Source organism: Grampus griseus (genome assembly GCF_964374135.1).
Source record: "Grampus griseus genome assembly, chromosome: 5".
NCBI lineage: Eukaryota > Metazoa > Chordata > Mammalia > Artiodactyla > Delphinidae > Grampus > Grampus griseus.
In genome coordinates, this window is record NC_138998.1 from 56,929,708 (window position 1) to 56,955,534 (window position 25,827).

General features: G+C 41.2%; 1 protein-coding gene across 7 annotated transcripts in view; it reads right to left on the reverse strand.

Annotated features, from left to right (window-relative positions):
* PEX5L (peroxisomal biogenesis factor 5 like) overlaps positions 1 to 25,827 on the reverse strand; it is a gene marked incomplete at its 5' end in the record, with an annotated part of 182,541 nt that overhangs the window by 11,891 nt on the left and 144,823 nt on the right. For all 7 annotated transcript variants that reach the window (XM_082655225.1, XM_082655226.1, XM_082655223.1 and 4 more), the window contains 2 exons: positions 1,422 to 1,565; positions 3,799 to 3,915. In XM_082655225.1, coding sequence (XP_082511351.1) covers positions 1,422 to 1,565; positions 3,799 to 3,915 — 261 coding nt within the window. The remainder of the gene's footprint in view (positions 1 to 1,421; positions 1,566 to 3,798; positions 3,916 to 25,827) is intronic.

Genomic DNA, 25,827 nt, shown 5'->3' on the forward strand with positions numbered 1-25,827 from the left:
ATTGTGATTTCCATTTTACATGTGAGGAAACTGAACCTTAGAGGGTTTAAATGGCTTGTCCCAGATCACGTGGCTCATGGCTAACAAGTGGTAGAGCAGGGATTTGAACCCACATGGTTAGGATAGCAGAGCCCAGAGGCTTAACCACTGTTCTGTACTGCCTTCTCAGCACTGCATATATAATACATTTCTGCAAATTCCTCTGGGAATATCCCCCTATACGATGTTTCCTGAAAATTACAAACTAAAAAAGAAGATTTGATACCTGCCAGTGTCTTATTACAGGCTTTTGCAGTTTGGGAAAATTAGTGGACCAAAATAAAATTGCAGAAGCCTCTTTGGTGTCTCCCAGTCTCCATCTCCACTCACCCTTCATGTCTCAGAGAAAGGGGCTTTTCTAACATGTGAATCTGATCGTGTCCCATAGTGGTTCCCCATGGCTTTCAGGATGAAGTTCAACTCTTGGCTACCTCTTCTTCCCCCCTCTCCTGCCACTGTCTCCTCCCCTTCTCACCATGGATCCAATGTTTCCTGTCCCTCTGTCCACCCACAAACCATTCCCTCTTAAAAACAGCTGGACTCCCCTGCAGTTTTTAATCCTCTCTCCCTCAAAATTCAGCTTTGGATTCACTTGGAGGGGAAGGCTGGGTCAGAACCCTTGCTCTTGGCTCTCCTGTGCGTACTCTGACACTGCATTTATTATACTACATTGATTTATTTACTTGTCTTCCAGATAGATCACAAATCTGTCCTTTCAACTGGTCCATTTTTTCTACCTCTTCAATATTTTAGGACTTCCCTGGTGGCGCAGTGGTTAAGAATTTGCCTGCCAATGCAGGGCACACGGGTTTGAACCCTGCTCTGGGAAGATCCCACATGCCGCAGAGCAACTAAGCCCGTGAGTCACAACTGCTGAAGCCCAGGTGCCTAGAGCCCATGCTCTGCAATAAGAGAAGCCACCGCAATGAGAAGCAAGTGCACTGCAACGAAGACCCAATGCAGCCAAAAATAAAAATAAATAAATAAATTTATAAAAAAAATTTAAGCCAATTCCTGGCACAATTCTCGGGACACAATAGGTGCTCAATAAATGCTGAGTGAGTAAATCAAGGGTGAGATACGGTGTTGCTCTAGACACAGAGTATGATTTCATACTCTGCCCCATGAAAACTACTGCTGAGCCTCTAGGTTGGCAGTTTTGGTCTTCCGTTTCCTGTCTCCACCTTTTATTTTTGGGCACTGTAGACACTGCAGATTTGGTTAGAAAATAGGTACCTATTTGTAACTTTCAAACACATATCAGGCTTAGCCACGTTAACTCCTTTGGGAAACTTTACTTGATGAAAATGCCACCTAGCAGAACTCTCTGTCACCCTCTGTCCGCCCCTTTCCAAGCCCGGCAGGATGAAGGGAAATGACACCTCTGCATCTCCAGGGTCCTGAAGAATTGCTGCCTCCATGAACAGGATGGTAACTGGCAGGTCCCCTTCCTTCAGCCTTTTTAAGCCTTCTTCAAATGCTCCAGGCCAGTCCTTGAAGGGGTTTTCAGTGTGAAAGTAATATCCCTACAACACAGAGGGGCCAACACAGATCCATTGATTTCACTCTTCATTGTTATACTCAGTCAGTTCTTTTTTAATTTGAATTCAATTAATTTTATTTAAGTTATTTGATTAATTTCAATTAAGTATAAATTGCTCTTTTTCCCCTTATTTTGACTGTGGTACATTTTCATTGTGTAAATGTTAATCTTATTTTGTTATCGAATAATATGAAAAGAAACAAAAAGTTACCTATAATGTCATGACTTAAATATGATCACTGCTAATATTCTGGAGTTTGTCTTCCTTCTGGCATTTCTTTTGTTCTTTTTGTTTTAGCCATTTCCCCACAAGATTTTTAAAATACTGACTTTTGGGACATATTTTTGCTAAGTGCTGCCACTCACTTCCTTGAAATGTTAATACCACATACTGCACATCTGTTTATATACAGTGGCCCTTTGGAGGGCTACAAACCATTGTAATATCTAAGATTTATTTCACCTTCTACTCCTCAAACCAGTTTTTGTCCCATTGGGGGGCTGTATCTCTCCACTGAGAATGTATGCTTTAAAGTTACGATCTTTTATTGCAAAAATTTAAACAATACAGAATGTACAAATAATCTTCTAATATTTTTCTGAGTATATAAGTTAAATAAGTTCATACTATATATACAGGTTTGTAGCTTAAGCCCCACTTAATTTTAGTTATTAAAATTATTTATATTATGCTAAAAATTAATCAATCCTCTCGATGGACATTCAGGTTACTGCCAATTTTTTGTTGTTGTTGTTATCATAAATAAAGCTACAGTGAAAGCCTCATGCTCAAATCTTTGTCTGCATGTAATTATTACCTTAGGATAGACTTCTAGAAGGATTTATTATGCTAAAGGCTATGAACTATTTTGAGACCCTTGATATATGTAGCTGAATTGTTTTTGAGAAAGTATGTCCTGACAGACTCTCATCAGAAGTATCAGAGATATTATTTGTTGCAACCTTAGTAGCAGAGATTGTCATAAAATCCTTCCAATTTGATAGATACAAATAAGCTAGGTCTGCTGATGATGCTACTAAGGTTTTTAAATACATCAAATGGAGACCTTCACTCTCCATAGGTGCTTAGAAAGACAAAACTCTTTGTCAAAATCCATAGGGTATGACCAGCTTATGTAGTGGTGTTAGGGATATGGGGCCCTGGGAGTGGGGAGCTCTGGTGCATGGATTACAGCCCAGAGACTGATGTTCTGCATCAACATTCTCTCTTCTCACTCTCGATTTCTTTGTGGAAAATTAACCTAATTAGTTTTAATGAGATGGTTGATCTGATTTTATGAGATTTTTGCCTCACCTACTGTGGGACAGAGAATACTGGAGGAAGAAGAAGGACATTTCAATGACTACATAGAATGCTAATCCCATAAGATCAGAGACTATTCATCACAGTCCCCAGTATCTAGAGCAAACAGTAAAATTTGTTGGGTTGAACTAAATAACATGGAAGGTATCCAGAACTGAGTATGACTGAGAATTCCTCTACCACCAAAAAACATAACATAAACATTTATATATTTATGTTTCCCCTGTGAAAGAAAATTCAATCTTTCCATCTCTTTCTTTCAAGTCATTTAAACTTATTTCTCAAGTGTTTTCTTTTTCCCCAGTGCTTTTAAAAGCATAAACCCTAGAGCAACTGGGACTTCATGGGTAATTGGACTGGCTGCTGACTGTACTCACATATTTGCTGGGGCTCTTCTCAGGGGAATATCTCTGAGGAATCCCCTTGGGACCTGACCTGGTTGTGTGAAGTGTATCTTTTCCACTGAGATCTTTGCTAGCTGCATAAAGACCACCTGTGAAATACAGCCCTAAGCCCCCCTTTTTACCCCCCTGCCCAATGATATCACTTCTGTCAGCTTACTGACGTGGCTCAGGCATTGTGGGATTAGCCCAGTTCTTGTTCTAACCCGCCCTCAATGTTAGTTCAGTAACTGGCCAAGCTCTGGTTGGCTGCCAAACTGTCTTAACATTGATAAAAAAAATAAGGGTATTCCATTCCAGCTTTGCTGCCTTCACGCATTGGAAGATTACACTGTTTTCACGTGCCAGAATTTCTTATAGGTCAGATTGACATGAAATTGTGTTTAATTCTTGGAATTTTTTTCACAAAATAGTTATCAACTAATTTATAAAAATATGATCCACAGAGGTTGAGAAAACTGGTCAGCATATGTAAGAAGAAAAATGATCACCTTCTCGCTAGCTGAGATTGTAACCTGGTTCTGGGCTTCTTGGTTCTCCGATATCCAGTTCCTCCGGGCCATTTCTTCCCATTCTGCTTGCATCTTATCCCAAAACTCTGTATCTGACTAGGAGACAGGAAAAATGAAGAGAGAGAGATTTAAGAACATGCTATATAATTTGGTTTATTTCCAGAGAGACAGTTTTCCTCATAGATAAAAATGAGTTCTGAGGAGGAATAAAGTGTTCAAACTAGCCACATCCAATGATACTCATGGTTGAAGAGCTTCTGGAGGGCACTCAGTGCTCAAAGTGTCAAACTAGATTAGTTCTGACTTTCTCCAGGAGGAAAATAGTTACCATCTGAGGAACCAGGATCACATAAACCAAATTCAGCTATAAATCCATTCCTTGAACAGTTTCAAGTGTGGGTACCAGGCACACATTTTAGGAAGGGCAGTCTCTCCTAGAGTTGCTCCTAGGCTATGAGGAACTAGAGCAACTGCTTTGGGACTGGCTGGGCAGTGACTTGGGGGGGCAGCTGGCCATGGACAAGGGAAAGCAACATTGGTTGATCCTACTTTGTGCCAAGCACTGTGCTAGGAGAAAACTGAGTCTAGAGGGTTATGGTCATAAAGCTGGGATTGCACAGGATCTGAACCACAGTCTGGATTCTAAGCTCATGCTCATCACCTTATGGCAAACGTGGCTTCCTGGTGCTAAAGAATGAAGGAGAACAGCTTTGGGCGTGAACTCGACTGAGACCTCTTCAAGGTGTGTATGTATGTACGTATGTATTTATTTTGGGCTATTTTGGGTCTTGGTTGCTGCGAGCTGACTTTCTCTAGTTGCACCGAGCGTGGGCTACTCTTCGTTGTGGTGCGCGGGCTTCTCTTGTTGAGGAACATGGGCTCTAGGCACCCGGGCTTCAGTAGTTGTGGCACGTGGGCTCAGTAGTTGTGGCTCACAGGCTTAGTTGCTCCGCAGCACGTGGGATCTTCCCGGACCAGGGCTTGAACCCACGTCCCCTGCATTGGCAGGTGGATTCCCAACCACTGCGCCACCAGTGAAGCCCTTCAAGGTCTTTTCTATGGCAGGATGATTTTTTGAAAAATACTGCTTTGTGTTTTCCTCTTTATAACTTTCAACTCTTCCAAAAGGGACACCAGGCCATTAGCTCTCCTTTACTTCAGGGGAAGTATGTGTTCCTGGACTGAGGCAGAATTTTTCTTCAAGATCTGTCCCTGGTTGGCTTCTACTTTACTAAGCCTGAAGAGAGTACTTGAGGTGTCCTGGGGGCGGGGGAGGAAAAAGAGGCAAGTATCATAAAGAACTTAAGAGAGGAGGGGGAATTTGCAGGGGCAGGAAAAGAGAAGGAGGGTGGTGGGTTCTGAGAGGAGTGGGAGATGATGCTTAGGTTTTAGGTATTTCCTTGGCAAATTGGCCCGACCTCCCAGAGGATGGCAGAGGGTGTGCTAGGAACTCTGATCCTCATATGGCAGAGAAGTAGAGAGAAAATGGATTTTGAGGAACCAGTTGGGGCTTGGTTGGCTGTTAGCAGTCAGCAGGACAGACAAGAGGATGGAGGCTCTGTCCTTGTTTTCTGGTACCACGTAAGCCTTCCATATTTGGTGCCTAAGACTGTTACCTGGTTTGGTAAAAGAGATGCTTGGAAACCACTTTATTTTCCTTAAAGAAAACAAAGAGATGGGTATTCCTTGAACACCTGAGTCTGAGATCCAATTTCTCTGCAAATCTCAATTTCTGTGATTCTAAATTCTGTGACTTGTTGACATCCAATCAAAGGTTGTTCTTTATCTTTTAATCCTCCCAGTCTCACCCTCTACTCCACCCTCATGCCTGGGTGGTGGCTGTTCTGTGGTGGCACCTCTTCCTCAAAGTTGCTCCGAATGATAATTATAAGCTTATTTCTTCTGAATACACACATGCAGGGAAAAAGGGCCAGCCCAATGTGATTAATCCCAGGCTACTAACTAATAAATAGTACTTTTTGTTCTCCTTCTTTATTATGTCCAGAATACTCATTCCTACCCCAGATACAGGTCCTGTCCCTTCAGTAGAGGCCTTCCCTCAACAAAGGCTCAGGACAGCAGGCATCTGGATAATCTGTGTCTGATATGCTAGAAGCCCATGGAATGGATACCACTTACCCAGGTTAAGGTTAGGAATAATATTCAAAATTTCTTTTTCAAAGAGTCTTTCTAGTAGAACACCAAATTGTGCCAACAGAATGATCTCAGATATACAACAGCTAGATAAAACACTAGAAGGAGATATCCTACCATGTTAGGAGTAATCTGTCTTTGAATGAAGGGATGACGGGTGATGTTTTTCTCACTTTTTTTGCTCTTCCGTACTTCCTGAATTTTCTATAAGTATATATTTTTTATAATTAAAGAAAGGTTAAAAAATAATAAAAAGAAAAATTATCTTTCCTGCACATTTAGATACTGAGGAGACAATTTCTTGAATAGCTTTTCAAGAATGCAGGTTGAGCTTGTCTGCCTAGAAACAAAAAGAAATCTATCAAGTGAATTTTATAATGTTTACTGACTTTCTGAAGCCCCCTGATGGGTGATGTGAAATGCCAAAGACTTCAAGTACTTTCTAAGGTAGTTAAGTTCCCTTAGTGAGATTCCTCGTAATCTAAAGCAATTACAAGTCTTTTGAATGAAAGAATGAGGAACATTTTGTAATGTGTACATCTCTATTACAAAAGTCACCTTTCCTGCAGTTTCAAATTAGAGCAGTATATGAATAAATAAGACTGCTGTGGAAAGAGAACCTCAGTTGAGGTGGAGCTGTCAGGCCCTAATTTCATGAGATGCACCAGGACTGACTGTTACCACTTAGAATAAGTTCTGCTGACTAATTAAAGTGCACGGCACAGTTTCATTTAATTACAGAAGACTACTTTTAGCACAATCAATTTTCATCTGGTCTCAGAATCCAGACTTCATTCACTTAAGTGCAATTAACACTGCTTCTTTTCTATTCCTAATCAATTTCAGAGAAACCTGAAACATATTTGAATTTTAAACGTTTTAGACATGAAGGAGGAGATTTTACATATTGATGATTTTCTTAGCTGTCCTGGGACGCTGGTGGATTGTTTTTTACACTCTCTAGGTAATAAATTATCTGCTTACACCAGAAAAGAGCTATTATTTGCAATCCATTTGCATTTTTAAAATAGCTTTCTGATTATAACAATGGTAGATATTCATTAAAAACTTGGGCTGTGCAGTATAGTGGTTAAGAACAGACACTTTCTCCTCATATGACCCTGGGAACAAATTCTGGCTCCATCATTGGCCTTCTGCAAGTCCCTTAATATCTCCAGGTCGCATTCTCCTTATCCTTGAAATGAAGATAGACTAGTGGTCTTGGTTAGTCATTATTAGGACTAAAAGAGAAAGTGTGTCTGTGGCATAAAGCACATGGTAAATGCTCAGTAAAAGTAGGTGTGCTTACTAGTGCTTTTGTACCATTGAGAAAAATATAAAGAATGAAACAAAAATCACCCATAACCTCAAAGCTCAAATACACATCTGTGAGTATTTTGGTGTTTTAATTTTCTGTATATATCAGTACATACCCTCTTCTAGATACCTTTCCCCTCTTCAGTTAAATTTTTCCTTTCTGCCTAATTATTCAAAAATAAGAGCAAGGTTAAGAAGATTATTGCAAAAATGGACTGTTATGTGGCAATTAAAATGGTATTTATGAAGAGTTTATTACAACATGGAATAGGCCTTGATTTATAATGTTCCTTGATATGTAATATGATCACAATGATAGAAAACAAGTAATGTGTGAGGAAAAAAAGACTATAGAGAAATGCACCCACGGTACTGAGTTCATGAGTTGGGATTATGAGGAATTTGCCCCATCACCTTCCCTTGTACTTTTCAGCATTTCCCAAATCTTCTATTGCTAGCATGTATTATTTTAGTGAAAAAGTAAGATTTGCTTAAAATAAGCTTACATCTTTTCAGTTTCAATTCCTCCATGATGTTTTCTCCAAAGACCCTACACTACAGCAATCTCTTACCTCTCTGAATTCCAATACCCATATTCTCGACCAGTCGTTTGGAAGAAAAGAGGTATGTGCTAGCAGCTGCCATTAACCCTGTGAACTTGAGCAAGTCATTTAAACCCATCTGTAGATTATTTTTTATCATTTGTAAAGTGAGAAGACTGAGCTCATTCAATAATAGCTCAGGCTTCTTTGTGCAGATTAACTCAGAAGATCAGAATAAGGGGGAAGGGAGATCATAGTCCAGGATCACTTTTTTTTTTTGGAAAGGGGCTTCTAGCCCGTTCACTGATCTCCAAAAATTATATACTTTAAAACATTTCTCTAAAAATATGTTTGACATTTTCCTTTCACTTTTTTTTTTTTGTGGTACGTGGGCTTCTCACTGCTGTGGCCTCTCCCGCCGCAGAGCACAGGCTCCGGACGCGCAGGCTCCGCGGCCATGGCTCACGGGCCCAGCTGCTCCGTGGCATGTGGGATCCTCCTGGACTGGGGCAGGAACCCGCGTCCCCTGCATCGGCAGGCGGACTCCCAACCACTGCGCCACCAGGGAAGCCCTCCTTTCACTTTTTGATTGTAAAACTAGTATATAAAAATTTCTATAAGAACCATGACAAAATTAAATATTAATTAAAATATAAAGAATAAGAAAATAAGCAATTTAATTTAGAACCAGGGAATTTTAAGGGATAGCAGCATATTATCAGCTCCCATTCACCAGTCTATTTTGGTTATCTTGAGTTTAAATAGAGTTCCTTTCAATTTTGTGGGTCAAACATAAGTTGCTTAGAAACAACCTGGGGTTGTGTTGTGAAGGAACTGATCTATGTGAGATTAAATGTCAATTCTGCTTGTGAGGAGTCTGACTTTCCTTTTGCCGCTTTAGATATCCATTGATTAACTGTCACTGGATCAAAACGTAAAAAAAAAGAAAAAACCCACCAAACAACCAACCAACCCATTCTGCATATGCAAAAGAAAAGAAAGTATCCCTTGCAAAGTGAGGAATGAAAATCACTATGCAAGTTTGGATAAAGTACTTGCCACAATAAACAATTTTCGTTGAAGTGAAATTATGTGCAGATGAGTTAGGGACCTCATTTCCCTGGATCTAGTAGCCCAGGCTGGTGAAGAGTGGCTGAAATGTCCCCACTCACATCACTTGTTGACTGACAGCTCAGTGTTAGTTGAGGATTCCATGTGGCTGCCAAAGAACATATTCCACCTGAGGCTGCAATCAAAGATGTTTTTCAAACTTAATTAAAAAAAAATTGAAGTACGGTTGATTTACAGTGTTGTGTTAGCTTCTGGTGTACAGCAAAGTGATTCAGTTAGACATACATATATAGCTATTTTTTTTCAGATTCTTTTCCCTTATAGGTTATTACAAAATATTGAGTATAGTTCCCTGTGCTATATAGTAGGTCTTTGTTACTTATCTATTTTATATATGGTAGTGTGTATATGTTAATCCCAAATTCCTAATTTATCCCTCCCTCCCTCTTTCCGCTTTGGTAACCATAAGTTTATTTCTATCTCTGTGGGTCTGTTTCTGTTTTGTAGCCAACTTCATTTGTATCATTTTTTTTTAAAGATTCTGCATATAAGTGATATCATATGATATTTGTCTTTGTCTGGTTTACTTCACTTAGTATGATAATCTCTAGGTCCAAGGGATAGGATAGAATTTTGATTGGTCAGAATTAGTTTGAGTTCTGGGTGTAAGTCCTGGGTGTCCCATGTAGTGAGGGTCATTGACAAACTGGAGTCTCTTCAGGCAAGAGTGGCTGGGCAGGAGTAAGCCTGTTTATGAAGCAATTCACCTGGTAAAGCAAGGCTCAGAGGGGTGCTGAGCGCAGAGCAAGCAGTTTAGCCTTGTTTTTGCAGACAGCAGAATTAGGATGAATAGGTGGCAGTTCTGGGGAACAGATTTTTTTTAAATAAATTTATTATTTTATGTATTTATTTTTGGCTGTGTTAGGTCTTCATTGCTGCATGCAGGCTTTCTCCAGTTGCAGCGAGAGGGGGCTACTCTTTGTTGCGGTGCGCAGGCTTCTCATTGTGGTGGCTTCTCTTGCTGTGGAGCAGGGCTCTAGGCGCGTGGGCTTCAGTAGTTGTAGCACGTGGGCTCAGTAGTTGTGGCTCGTGGGATCTAGAGCACAGGCTCAGTAGTTGTGGTGCACAGGCTTAGTTGCTCTGCAGCATGTGGAATCTTCCCGGACCAGGGCTTGAACCCATGTCCCCTGCATTGGCAGGCGGATTCTTAACCACTGCGCCACCAGGGAAGCCTGGGACAGATTTTTATCAAACACAACATGAAGCTGCCTGAAAATAGAATGGGCTTCTTCTTCCTCAGAGGGATGGGCTCCCCAGCATTAGAAATCTTCAGAGACACAATGACCCGTGTGAGGAGTGCTCTACAGACGACTCACAGGTCAGTCTGACCTAACGAATTCTATGGTCTCTTACAAGCCTGAGCGTCTTTGTTTGCAGTGTTATTAATGAACTGATTTATTGAATCAAACAGGAAGGCTCAAAATTAATAAAATCTCTATGAGATAAGAAATGGATCTGTCATGCAGGTACCTTTCTCAAGCTAAACAGTATAGGGGAGGAAACAGACAGGCTTTGGCATCAGGTAGAACAGGCTGCAGTCCTGGCTGTGCTCCTTGTCACGTGACTTTTGGCAATTTACTTCACTTCTCTAACTCAGTTTCCTGGTCTGTAAAATGTAAAAAGTCTCTTAGAGCAGTTGTGTGGATTAGGTGAGGCAACGTATGTAAAGTGCTTAGAATTTGTAACATAAGAGCTAAGGAATTGGCAATGAATGTTATTTTATATTTGTAAATTAAAAAAAATATTTCCCAGGATAGAGAGAGGATGCAGTCCCACAAACTGTAAACTGTGTGGTTCAGAAGTGTTGAAAAACAAAAATATTGGTACTAGCGCTCAACAGAGATTTTCCAGTTGCCTCTGGGTTAGATACGCTTCCCTGTATAATGGAGTTGGTCATCACTGCCAGTGTTAGCAGGCACCTGGGCAAACAGCCTGAGGCTCTCACCAAACAACATGCCAGCTTGTTAGCTGCAGAAATGTGGGGAGGAAAAGTTGAAGTGATGGGAAGGAGAGGAACGGGCACAGGAGGCTGGAGGTAATGCAATACAAAGCTTGAGCAGACTAACCAAGAGCCGTTTCTAACAGAGAATCTAAGAGAGTTTCTTGTTCTTTGCTTTCTATTCTTCTTCACCTAGCAAGTGGCAAGGAGGAATGGAGTATTAAAGAACAATGAACAAAGCCTGTTGTCCATATTGGCAGGAGTCATTTTTGAAAGGGCTTTTAGGGTATTCATTAGCAAATGAACGCCTTTGCAGAGCCAGAATTTTACATGATCCTGTTTGTAGCTCCGGTGGTATTTGCATTCATAACGAAGAGCTGCCCTAAAAGTGCCCTGAAATGAGGTTTGGAGACTAAGCCTGTTGTTTGCTGCTGCTTTGAGAGTAAGGTTTTGTGAGGCCAGTTTCTCAGAGGCTACTTATTTTCTGTAGGTCTCCTGGCTGCTCTCTGGGCTGCTAAGGGCAGGAGACTACAGGGCTGCTTTACCACAGGCTTGGGGACATGGGGAGGGCCCTTGGGTTTGAGCCTTGTCTCATGTTCCATGCAACAAGTCATGTGAGGAGGGAAGCGGCAGGTGGATAGTTATAGTGTGAGCCCTGTTAGCTTTTCTTCCTGTAAAGCAAGCGCCCGACTTCAGCTTTGATTGCCGAGGTATCCACTTCAAAGAGGCACCCGCTTCAAAGATGGCATCCTCTTCAAAGTTGGCTATCTCGAATAAACACATTGCTAGCTACAAGACTAGATAAAGGGCCAAGCTGTGCCCCCCCACCCCCCCGCACCTTACATCCCAGACTCCTTTGTTTTAGAGTTCTTTGACAACTGACCATTTGGGAGGATTGTTTTTTTTTCTCTTCCAGAGCTTTAAATTCCCACTCTTATGCTTTAAATTCACCAATAAAGAGTGGGCCCTTGAAACCCTAGGCCCCCACTCTCAAACCCAATAAAAGGACAGCCCTAGACCCATGCTTGCGTTCTTTCTCTCTACCTGTGACTTTGCTGTGTGGTCCCAGTTGTGCCATGTAATTTCTAGGACCTGTAAGTAATAAACGTTTATTTTTCTTTAAAAGTTTCCTGATAGTTATTGCTGAGGGCATCTTGCAATCATAGTAAGAAACACAAGGGCCAGCCCAACCACAACACTGGTTAGGCTGAGACAGGCACAGAATAACAGTGAACTACAAGCAATGTGACTCTGTTCCAAAGGGGTTTCTTCTCCTTTAGCCATGTCTCCAAGTGGGGAAAGTCACTAGGAAACTCCCTACCAGCTTTATAAAATAAGGCATTAGAAATATTTGCTAAACCCAAACTATATGTTTGTGCTTGCATCATAGCAATATTAAACAAAACAAAACACCTAGATGTTGATGCTACTCTCAAGAAGCTCACTGTCCAATGATAAAATAAAAATAGAGGTAACTGCAATTCAAGAGAAGGTGAATAAATATTGCAAAAAGAAATAAACTTACTTGCTCAAAATCACCCTATTATTGGTAAATAAAAGATCTGGAATTCAAGATATTTATTCTTTCCTTTTAGGGCAGATTGCATCTTCCAAAAGTGGCTACAGTGGTGTTTCCGGTCCCCCAGCCTCTTCAGAACTTTGCCACACTCCATTAAATGGTGGAATCTGTGGCCCTGTCTTTGAACACTTGCCCTGACAAACAGAATGCAATGGAAGTGAACTGTTGTGACTTTTAAGGCTACATCCTAAAAGGTGGTACAGTTTCTGCCTCCCTCTCTTTTACTCTCTAGCCACTCACCCTTGGAATCTAGCTGTCATGTAGGAAGGAAGCCCAGGCCTCAAAGAAAGGCCACCTGTAGGTGTTTTAGCCATCTACCACACTAAGGTTTTGGGTGACTACCAGCGTAAGCCTTCTGATACGTGACTGGGGGCGCCTGTAGATGATTCCAACCCCTCACCATTGCTACCAGCCTTCAAGCCACATAGTGGAACCAAGATGAGCCATCCTCTCTGAGCCCTACCCAAATTGCAGATTTTTGAGCAAAATAAATATTGTTGTTTTAAGTCACAAGTGCTGGAGTAATTTATCACACATCCAGAGTAACTGGAGCATACTTTAGGTCAGAGGACTGGAGCAGGGAAGGAGGACTAGGTGTAGGAAGGGACCTTATGATGGGGCTTCCTTGAAGGATTGGGCAGGCTAATGACGTGTGGTAGCATTTCCTCAAAAAGTGTTTTAGGGACAAAGAGTTCTGTGGTCAAATGAGCTGGAGTAACTTCAGGTTAAAACAAAGGCTGCAAATTGGTGGCCTATAGGCCAGGTCTAGCCAAGAGTCATGTTTTCTCCCCCTCATCCTAGATGTGAAATTTCACATCAAAACTTGGATTTCAGGAGAACGGCCAAGATGGCAGAGTAGAAAGACCCCGAGCTCACCTCCTCTCACGAGCACACCAAAATCACAACTATCTGCAGAACAACCATTGATGGAAAAAACTGGAACTTACTAGAAAAGATCTTCTACAACTAAAGACATAAAGAAGGAACCACAATAAGACAAGTAGGGGGGGGGACACTCAATGTAGTCAAATCCCATACCTCCTGGGTGGGCAACCCACAAACTGGAGAAAAATTATGTTGCAGAGATTCTTCCACAGGAGTGAGAGTTTGAGGCCCATGTCAGGCTCCCCAGCCTGAGGGTCCGGCACCAGGAAGAAAAGCCCCCAGAGCATTAGGCTTTGAAGGCCAGCAGGGCTTAATTGCAGGAGTCCCTTAGGACTGGAGGAAATAGAGACTTTACTTTTGAAGGGCACACACCAAATCTCATGTGCACCAGGACCCAGGGCAAGCTCAGTAATTTGATAGGAGCCTGGGTCAGACCTACCTGCTGGTCTTGGAGGGTCTCCTGGAGAGAGGTGGGGGATGACTGTGGCTCACTATGGGGACATAAACACTAGTGGCATATTGGGGAACGTTCAAATGCATGAACACTGCTGCTGGCAACTGCCATCTTGGCTCCTTAGCACCAAGACCTGGCCCCACCCAACAGCCTACAGGCACCAGTGCTGTGGTGCCTCAGGACAAACAACTAACTGGGTGGGAACACAGCCCTGCCCATCAGCAGACAGGCTGCCTAAAGACTTCCTGAGCCCATAGCCACCCCCAGACACAGCCTTGCCCACCAGAGGGCCAAAACCTAGCTGCACCCACCAGTGGTCAGGCACTGGCCCTTCCCACCAAGAAGCCTGCACAAGCCTCTAGACCAGCCTAGAGCATAGAGCTTGGGTGACGAGAGGGGAGTGCACTGCTGGGATGCATAGAACGTCTCCCACAGAAGGTCATTTCTCCAAGGTCGAGAAATAGAATTAACCTACCACATACATAAAAATACAAATAGCAACTTAGACAAAATGAGGGGGTAGAGGAATACGTTCCAGACAAAGGAACAAGATAAAACCCCAGAAGGAGAACTAAGTGAAATGGAGATAGGCGATCCACCTGAGAAAGAGTTCAGAGTAATGATTGTAAAGATAAAGAATTCTGGAAGAGAATGGCTGCACAGAGTGAGAAGCTAGAAGTTTTTAACAAAGAGTTAGAAAATATAAAGAATAAACAAACAGAGATGAAGAATACAATAACTGAAATGAAAAATACACTAGAAGGAATCAATAGTAGACTAAATGATACAGAAGAACAGATCAGTGAGCTGGAAGACAGAGTAGTGGAGATCACTGCTGCTGAACAGAAAAAAGAATGAAAAGAAATGAGGACAGTTTAAGAGACCTCTAGTACAACATCAAGCACACTAATATTCACATTATAGGGGTCCCAGAAGGAAAGGAGAAAGAAAAAGGGCCTGAGAAAATATTTGAAGATATAATAGCTGAAAACTTCCCTAACTTGGGAAAGGAAACAGTCATCCAAGTCCAGGAAGTTCAGAGAGTCCCATAGAGGATTAACTCAAAGAGGAACACACCAAGACACACTGTAATCAAAACTACAAAAATTAAAGATAAAGAGAGAATATTAAAAGCAGCAAGGGAAAAGCAACAAATAACATACAACGGAAGTCCCATACGGCTATCAGCTGATTTTTCAGCAGAACCTCTGCAGGCCAGAAGGGAGTAGCATGATATATTTAAAGCGATGAAAGGGGAAAACCTACAACCAAGAATACTCTACCCAGCAAGGCTCTCATTCAGATTTGATGGAGAAAGCAAAAGCTTTACAGACAAGCAAAAGCTAAAAGAATTCATCACCACCAAACCAGCTTTACAACAAATGTTAAAAGGAATTTCTCTAAGTGAGAAGGAGACCACAACTAGAAACAAGAAAATTACAAAGTGAAAAATTCACTGGTAAAATAAGTAAAGGTAGGAAAATCACCCTCACACAAAGCTAGTAAGGAGGTTAAAAGACAAAATTCGTAAAATCATCTGTATCCACAATAAGCAGTTAAGGGATACACAAAACAATTAGATGCAAAATATGATATCAAAAACAGTATGCAGGGGACTTCCCTGGTGGCACAGTGGTTAAAGAATCTGCCTGCCAATGCAGGTGATGTGGGCTCGAGCCCTGGTCAGGGAAGATCCCACATGCTGCGGAGCAACTAAGCCCGTGTGCCACAACTACTGAGCCTGCGCTCTAGAGCCCTTGAGCTGCAACTACTGAGCCTGTGTGCCACAACTACTGAAGCCCACACACCTAGAGCCCCTGCTCCACAACAAGAGAAGCCACCACAATGAGAAGCCTGCGCACCACAACAAAGAGTAGTCCCACTCGCCGCAACTAGAGAAAGCTCACACACTGCAACAAAGACCCAACACAGCCAAAAATAAATAAATAAATAAAATTAAAAAAAAAACAGTATTCAGGGTTTTAAAAATGCATTTGAAATTGAGAGATCAGCAACTTAACACAATCATGTATATATACAGACTGTTATATGAAAACCTCATGGTAACTGCAAACCAAAAATCTATAATATAATATATATACACACAAAAAAGAAAAAGGAATCCAAACATAACTGATAGTCTTCATATCAAAGAGAACAAAAGAAGAAAAGGGGGGAAAAAAGACCTGTGGAAACAAATCCAAAACAATTTAAAAAATGGCAGTAAGAACATACATATTGATAATTACCTTAAAAGTAAACTGACTAATGCTCCAATCAAAAGTCAGAGTGGCTGAATAGATACAAAAACAAGACGTATATATATGCTGCTTATAGGAGGCTCATATGAGATCTGGAGACACTTACAGACTGAAAGTGAGGGCATGGAAAAAGGTATTCCACACAAATGGATATCAAAAGAAATGCAGAGTAGCAATACTTATACTAGACAAAATAGACTTTAAAATAAAGACTGTTACAAGAGACAAAGAGGGACATTACATAATGATAAAGGGATCAATCTAAGAAGATATAACAACTGTAAATATATATGCACCCAACATAGGAGCACCTCAATATGTAAGGCAAACGTTAACAGATATAAAAGGAGAAATCGACAGTAAAACAATAATATTGGGAGAGTTTAACACCCCACTTACATCAATGGACAGATCATCCAGACAGAAAATCAATAGGGAAACATAGGCCTTATATGACACATCAGACCAACTGGACTTAAATGGTATATATATATATATATATATCTATATATATATATATATACACACACATACATATATATATATATATACACACACACACACACACACATATATATATACACACACACACCATTCCATTTGAAAATAGCAAAATACACATTCTTTTCAAGTGCACATGGAACATTCTCCAGGATAGATCACATGCTAGGCTACAAAACAAGCCTCAGTAAATTTTAGAAAACTGAAATCATATCAAGCATCTTTTATGACCACAATGCTATGAGACTGAAATCAACTACAAGAAAAAACTGCAAAAACACAAACACGTGGAGGCTAAACAATATGCTACTAAACAACAAATGTATCACTGAAGAAATCAAAAAGGAAATCAAAAAATACTAGAGACAAGTGAAAACAAAAACAGGATGATCCAATACCCATGGGACGCAGCAGAAGCAGTTCTAAGAGGGAAGTTTATAGCAATACAAGCTTACCTCAGGAAACAAGCAAAAATTCAAATAAACAATCTAACCTTACACCTAAAGGAACTAGAGAAAGAAGAACAAATAAAACCCAAAGTTAGTAGAAGGAAAGAAATCATAAAGATCAGAGAAGAAATAGAGACTAACAATAGAAAAGATCAATGAAACTAAAAGCTAGTTCTTTGAAAAGAAAAACAAAATTGAAAACCTTTAGCCAGATTCATCAAGAAAAAAAAACAGAGCTCAAATCAATAAAATCAGAAATGAAAAAGAAGAAGTTACAACTGATACTACAGAAATACAAAGCATCATAAGAGACTAGTATGAGCAACTATAGGCCAATAAAATGGATAACCTAGAAGAAACGAATAAATTTCTAGAAAGGTACAATCTCCCAAGACTGAACCAGGAAGAAATAGAAAATATGAACAGACCAATTACAAGTACTGAAATTGAATCAGTAATTAAAAAACTCCCAACAAACAAAAGTCCAGGACCAGATGGCTTCACAGATAAATTCTACCAAACATTTAGAGACAAGTTAACACCTATCTTTCTGAAACCATTCCAAAAAATTGCAGAAAAAGGAATACTTCTAAACTCATTCTATGAGGCCACCATCACCCTGATATCAAAACCAGACAAAAATATCACACAAAAAGGAAATTACAGACCAATATCACTGAAGAATATAGATGCAAAAATCCTTAACAGAATACTAGCAAACTGACTCCAACAATACATTAAAAGCATCATACACCATGATCAAGTGGGATTTATCCCAAGGGTGCGAGGACTTTTCAATATCTGCAAATTGATCAATGTGATATATACTAACAAACTGAAGAATAAAAGCCATATGATCATCTCAATAGATGCAGAAAAAGCTTTTGATAAAATTCAACATCCATTCATGATAAAAACTCCCCAGAAGGTAGGCATAGAGGGAACATACTTCAACAAAATAGAGACCATATATGGCAAACCCACAGCTAACATCATACTCAATGGTGAAAAGCTGAAAGCATTTCCTCTAAGATCAGGAACAAGACGAGGATGCCCACTGTCACCACTTTTATTCAACGAAGTTTTGTAAGTCCTAGTCACAACAATCAGAGAAGAAAAAGAAATAAAAGGAATCCAAACTGGAAAGGAAGAAGCAAATCTGTCACTGTTTGCAGATGACATGATACTATACATAGAAAATCCTAAAGACACCACTAGAAAACTACTAGAGCTCATCAATGAATTCAGTAAAGTTGTAGGTACAAAATTAATGCACAGAAATCTGTTGCCTTTCTGTACACTAACAATAAACTATCAGAAAGAGAAATTAGGGAAACAATCCCATTTAGCACTGCATCAAAAAGAATAAAATATCTAGGAATAAACCTACGTAAGGAGACAAAGGACCTATACTCTATAAGATGTTGATGAAAGAAATTGAAGATGACACACACGTGGAAAGATATACTGTGTTCTTGGATTGGAATAATCAGTATTGTTAAAATGACAATACTACTGAAGGAGATCTACAGATTCAATGCCATCCCTATCAAATTACCAATGGCATTTTTCAAAGAACTGAAACAAATAATTTTAAAATTTGTATGGAAACACAAAAGACCCTGAATAGCCAAAGCAATCTTGAGAAAGAAGAATGGAGGTGGAAAAATCACACTCCCTGACTTCAGACTATACTACAAAGCTACAGTAAATAAAACTGTATGGTACTGGCACAAAAACTGACACATAGATCAATGGAACAGGATAGAGAGCCCAGAAATAAACCCACACACTTATGGTCAATTAATATGTGACAAAAGAGGCAAGAATATACAATGGATAAAAGCTAGTCTCTTCAATAAGTGGTGCTGGGAAAACTGGACAACTACATGTAAAAGAATGAAATTAGGACATTCGCTAACATCATACAAAAATAAAGTCATAATGGATTAAGATCTAAATGTAACACCAGATACCATAAAACTCCTAGAGGAAAACATAGGCAGAACACTCTGACATGAATCACAGCAATATTTTTCTGGATCTGTCTCCTACAGTAATGGAACTGAAACCAAAAATAAACAAATGGGACCTAATAAAACTTATAAGCTTTTGCACAGCAAAGGAAACCATAAACAAAATGAAAAGACAACCTACAGACAGGAAGAAAATATTTGCAAACAATGTAAGTGACAAAGGCTTAATTTTCACAATATACAAACAGCTCATACAGCTTAACATAAAAAAACGAAACAAGGGCTTCCCTGGTGGCGCAGTGGTTGAAAGTCTGCCTGCCAATGCAGGGGACACGGGTTCGTGTCCCGGTCCAGGAAGATCCCACATGTCGTGGAGCGGCTGGGCGCGTGAGCCATGGCCGCTGAGCCTGAGTGTCTGGAGCCTGTGCTCCGCAACAGGAGAGGCCACAGCAGTGAGAGGCACGCATACCACAAAAACCCCCAAAAAACAACAAAAAACCCCAAAACAACCCAATCAAAAAATGGGCAGAAGACCTCAATAGACATTTCTCCAAAGAAGACATTCACATGACTAACAGACACATGAAAAGATGCTCAGCATTGCTAATCATTACAGAAATGCAAATTGAAACTATAACGAGGTATCACCTCACACTGGTCAGAATGGGCATCATCAAAAAGTCTACAAATAATAAATGCTGGAGAGGATGCAGAGAAAAGGGAACCCTCCTACACTTTTTTTTTTTTGCGGTACGCGGGCCTCTCACTGTTGTGGCCTCTCCCGTCGTGGAGCACAGGCTCCGGACGCGCACGCTCAGCGGCCATGGCTCACGGGCCCAGCCACTCCGCAGCATGTGGGATCTTCCCGGACTGGGGCACGAACCCGCGTCCCCTGCATCGGCAGGCGGACTCTCAACCACTGCGCCACCAGGGAAGCCCCCTCCTACACTTTTGGTGGGAATGTAAACTGGTGTAGCCACTATGGAGAGCAGTACAGAGGTTCCTTAAAAAACTACAAAAATAGAGTTACCATATGATCTAGCAAGCAATCTCACTCCTGGGCATATATCCACAAAACACAAAAACTCTAATTAGAAAAGATACATGCACCCCAATGTTCATAGTGGCGCTATTTAGAATAGCCAAGACATGGAAGCAACCCAAATGTCCACCGACAGATGAATGAAGATGTAGTATGTGTGTGTGTGTTTGTGTACATAAAATGCAATACTACTCAGCCATAAAAAGAATGAAATATTGCCATTTGAAGCAACATGGAAGACCTAGAGATTATCATGCTCAGTGAAGTAAGTCAGAGAGAGAAAGACGAATATCATATGATATCACTTATGTGTGGAATCTAAAAAAAATGATACAAATGAACTTATTGACCAAACAGACTCACAGACATGGAAAAGTAACTTATGGTTACCAAAGGAGAAAGGGGGCAGGAATAAATTAGGAGTTTGGAATTAACAGATCACCCTACTATATATGAAATAAACAAGGACCTACTGTATAGCACAGGGAACTATGTTCAATATCTTATAATAACTTATAATGGAAAATAATATGTATTTACATAGCTGAATCACTTTTCTGTACACCAGAAACTAACACAACATTGTAAATCCACTATACTTCAATTATAAACCACCACCACCCAGATTTCAGACATTTCATGAAGATCTGTTAATATCAGGCCCACATGTCTAGAAGCAGCACCTCTCTGGTGGAATATGTGATCTCCACTTCACCACAGTCACTGCCGGATCATGACCTTTACCTGCCTGGATCCTGGAGGTAACTGAATTGGCAACTTGTGGGCAAAGTGAGCAGGTGCCTTTCTGCATGACTTCCTGGGATCTTCATCTGCTTACGTGCATTTTAAATCTCTAAGAGGGGTATAAGCAGTAACCCCTAAATGGAATTACCTTGAAACTCTGTGTGTGTGCGTGTGTGTAGCGTTAGGGTTCTCCAGAATACAGATCGGAAAAAGCTGCTACAGAGACCCAGAGCACGAGGATCTGAAACAGAGCTCTTTGGTGGGATAAATTTGGTGTATCCTGAGAAGTTATCAGGGACAGGAATTTGCCACACTTTGTTTTTATGTGATTGTTTCCAGTGGAGACTCGTTTCCAGTGGAGACTCATCTCCAATTAGCCATCAGGTTCTCTGATCCTCACATCTGCTGTGTGAATCAGATTTCTTCACGATTTTGTTGTTGCTGTTCCAGAAAGGGCAATGAAACCCAGAATGTGGAGGGAAGAATTAAAATAATTTTTGTATGTTTTTGAGAAGACAACTTATTTGATGCATTTATCATTTCAATACTAATTAGTCATTTAAAATGTCCTTTAAAACTATATATAATTATGTGTACAGATTGGGCAAAGACTTATTGTTGTTGCCTTCAAAATAACTTAAATAATAGAAAATCTTTGATAAAGGCATAATTTTCTGGTGACCAACAAATTTTAAGTTCTGTGGTTGGTTTGGGATCTGTAAAACATGCAAACATTCTTTATGTTTGGAATAGCAATTAAGAGCAGGAGTTTTGGAGTTAGATGTGATCAGAATCCCAGTTCTATCGTGGTGTGACCCTGAGTACATCACTGAATCTCTCTTTGTCTCAGTTTCCCCACATTAAAATGGGAGCAACACTTGCCACATAGGATCGCTGTGAGCTCTGAGTGACATGATGAATGTAAAACACTGGGCTCAGAACATGGAGCCCACCCCGGGCAGCACTTAGAGCTACAACTAAAGCAACCTTAGGAAGGCTGGACACGTAAACCGGTTCTTTCCTCCATCCCTTTCCTTGGCTGCATGGCAAGGCCACCAGAGGGACTAGTTTAGGAGCACTTTTCTTTGTAACAGTTTTTCCTGGTGATGAAGATTTAACTTGCTATACCTAATACCCATGTAGACACTGACTTCCATGGTGGAAACCACTCCCTCTCCCATCCTATCAGGATATTTAAAGAAAAAAACTGAGCCCATCATTTTGACGGGAAAAGTCAGATTAAAAATTCACTCAGGCTTCCCTCGTGGCGCAGTGGTTGAGAGTCCGCCTGCAGATGCAGGGGACACGGGTTCATGCCCCGGTCCGGGAAGATCCCACATGCTGCGGAGCAGCTGGGCCTGTGAGCCATGGCCGCTGAGCCTGTGCGTCCAGAGCCTGTGCTCCGCAACGGGAGAGGCCACAACGGTGAGAGGCCCGCGTACCACCAAAAAAAGAAAAAAAAAAAAAAATTCACTCATACTGTATTGATCACATTGTACTGATATTCTGCTTTTCTCCCTTTTCTTTTTGACTACGTGATTGTCACCATGGTTGACCAGGTGCGAAGACAGAGTCTAGATCCAGTTAGTTATCTTATGAGGATAATGGGAAGGAAAATGGTGGAAGCTGCTTTCTTTGACCTGAAATCAAACTGCCTGACTCAATGGCAAAGCAAACATTCTTACGAGCCGCCAGAAGCTCCCCTACCCTGCATCAGGGTGGTGGTGCCACATGGTGAGGGGACCATGTTCATGCCACCTTGAGCGAATATCCAGCTGTTCACAGCTACTATGGAGCTAGGCAGTTTGTCACACCCACCGGTGCCTTAAAAAAAAATTCCAGATGGTCAAAATTACCACACATTCTCCTTGTGTACTGATTTATTGGCCTGCGAGGATTAATTTGGATGGAACTGGAGAAATACTTTCTATGCCAAGGATACGAGCCATTGGATCTAGCTTCTTGGCAGCAGCTGCCTCATTCCCAGTGTCAGAGCACAGAACAGAAGCCCAGTCAAATGCCAGGCCAGAGGCTTCATGGGCCCAGGAGAAAATCTGCCGCTGGAGCTCTCTTTTCTACGGAACCTATAGGGGAGGTTATGGATAGAGTGACATTCCTTTCTTTTCTTTTCTTTTTATATTTATTTTATTTATTTTTGGTTGCATTGGGTCTTCCTTGCTGTGCGTGAGCTTTCTCTAGTTACGGCGAGTGGGGGCCACTCTTCGCTGCAGTGCGCGGGCCTCTCACTGCGGTGGCTTCTCTTGTTGCAGAGCACGGGCTCTAGGTGCGCGAGCTTCAGTAGTGGTGGCACGCGGGCTCAGTAGTTGTGGCTCACGGACTCTAGAGCGCAGGCTCAGTAGCTGTGGCGCACGGGCTTAGCTGCTCCGTGGCATGTGGGACCTTCCCAGACCAGGGATTGAACCCGTGTCCCCTGCATTGGCAGGCGGATTCTCAACCACTGCACCACCAGGGAAGCCCCCATTCCTTTATTTTCAATTATTAGACTGTACTGTCAAGACTTGCTAGACTTTCACAAATAATAATACCTGCACTGCTCTCAGGAGCTATTATGTAATTAGGAACACATTTTGAAAGGTTAGGCACAACATTTTTAAAAGGAAATACTTAGATGTACAAGATAGTATTGCTTTTCTAATGTCTTTATAAAATGGATTATTTCTCATATAGAACTCCTTTCATTGAGGTAATTCACAAAATTTGAGGGGTAGCATCCTCTCAAAGTCATTTATTATACACATTTACACATTTAATTCACTCATTCAGCAAAATTATTGACAAGCCTGCTCTGTAACAGGCAGTGTTCTAGTCACTAGGTATGGTGGTGAACAAGACAGATGCTGATCCTGCCACTGTGTGCAGTCTGGTGGGGCATAGATAGATGCAACACAGTGCTGTGAGATAGCAGGGAAAGGTGCTCTAGGAACAAACAGGAGGGGAACCCAACCTAGACTTAAGGGATCTTCCTGGAAGCAGTGAAAGCCAATTGAGACTCTAAGAGTGAACTGAAATTAGCCAGGTAATGGAGGTGAGGAAAGAACCTTTCTGATGGGAGAAATAGCATGTGCGAAAGCTAGGAAGATTACATGGTCTCTTCTAGGAACTGATAATGTATTATGATGCCAGTGTAGACATCAGGTGGGAGACAGAGTTGAGGATGTAGAGGCAAGAATGGTCCAAATCATAAAGGACCTTATAAAGTTAGGTCCATTAGTTCAGACTTCATTCTGTAAGTGGGAAGTCATTATTCAGATCTGTGTTTTAGAAAGATTATTTGGCAGAAATGAAGAGAATGGGAGCTTTCCATTCTCCACTCTGGAGGCAGGAAGACCAGTTACAAGGCTGTTGTTGTTGTCTGTATAAGATGATGGTGACCCGAATAGCGTGTTGGCAGAAAAGATGGAGAGAAATGGATGGAGATGAGAGATGTTTAGCAGAATCAACAGGACTTGGTCTTTGATTAGATGTTGGAGGAGAGATAGATGTTGTGTGTGGGAGAAAGAGACAGACAGACAGAGACAGAAAAAGATAGAGACAGAGAGATATGAGTCTTTTCGCTTGGGGGATTCTATTCCCCGAGTTAGGGAACAGAAAAGGTGAAGTAGGGTTACAGTGAAGAGCTCGGATCTGATGTGCAGTTTAAGGTGTCTTGGTATGATGGAACATAGATGTTGAGTAGGCTGTGGGCTATGTGGGTTTTGTGTCAGGAGGACAGTCAGAGCCAGAGATGTGGATTTTGGAGTCATCAGCATGTGAGTGGTGACTGGAATCCAATGAGGGGATTCCAGTGAGAGGTGTCAGGAGAGGAGAGCAGGCTGCCCAGGGTTGCACTCTGGGAACATCAGCAACAAGGAATAAGCAGAGGAGGAAGAACTTACTTGGGTGGGAGGGAGAGTTTGTGTTCAGAAAATCCAAAAGAAGAGAACCCTTAAGCTGAGGAAGTGTTTAACAGTGTCGAATGCTGCAGAGAGGTTAAATTAGGCTGAAGTGCACCTATGAACGTGGACAGCAATGGAGATGTGATGATTTTGTCCAGAGCAATGTCCATGGAATAGGAGTGGAAGCCAAATCACCATGGATTGAGAGCAAACGAGCACGCGCCTGCACGCACACACACACGGTCATACGTTGGAACAGTAAATACAATCTTCTCTGGAGTGTTTGTGGAGTTACTGAAACTATGAAATAGCTGAAAAATCGCAGTCTTCACTTAATATTTTCCCCTCACTTCAATGCATTTATACGCACACACCCACCTATTTACTTATTTATCTGTCTTAAACTGTTAAGCCAAATGCCTTATTTGAATCATAGCCGAGGCTAAGGATGGGAATGGGGTAGGGAAAGGAACAGCCATGTTTTCTTTTCCTTTTATTGTCTCATAGGATCTGAGCATCACCAGAGGAAGGAAGATGCCTTAGGAGCATCTAGTCCAACCCTTTCCTATGGGGAGGAACTAGGGGTGGGGAGGGGCAGAAGAGAGACAAATTAGAAGGCTATTGCAGTAGTTTGGGCTGAGACCAGGCTGACTGCAACAGGAACAGAGAAGAAAGACTGAATCAGGTTTTCTAAGTGAAGAAATAAGAGGATTTAGTAACAAAACTGCATTGCTTCTTACTAAAAGCAACAGTATTTTCACCTTGAATATGCATAATTTTTAAAGAGCTTTCAAGTGTATTAACTTATTTGACCTTCATAAGTGACTTCTACAAGGTCACCAGCTAGTTAATAATGAACCCAGGGCCAGACCCACATCCCCTAATTTCTACTCTTCTACCTTTTTCATTAATGCAACCTTGTTTCCCTCATCCTGCTCTGCAGCTCTAACCTATCCTTTGCGTTAAGGATCAATCAAGGTTGTTGCCTGGCAAATATTTTCTTGGTTGGAGGAAAGAGCAGAACAGAGCCCTTCTGCTTGTCTCTTGTCGCTTAATTTTCTAAGACAAACCAAGTTCATTCTCTTTAGAAATACAAGGTCACTGATACTACACTCAGCTGCTTTTCTGTCAGGAATGA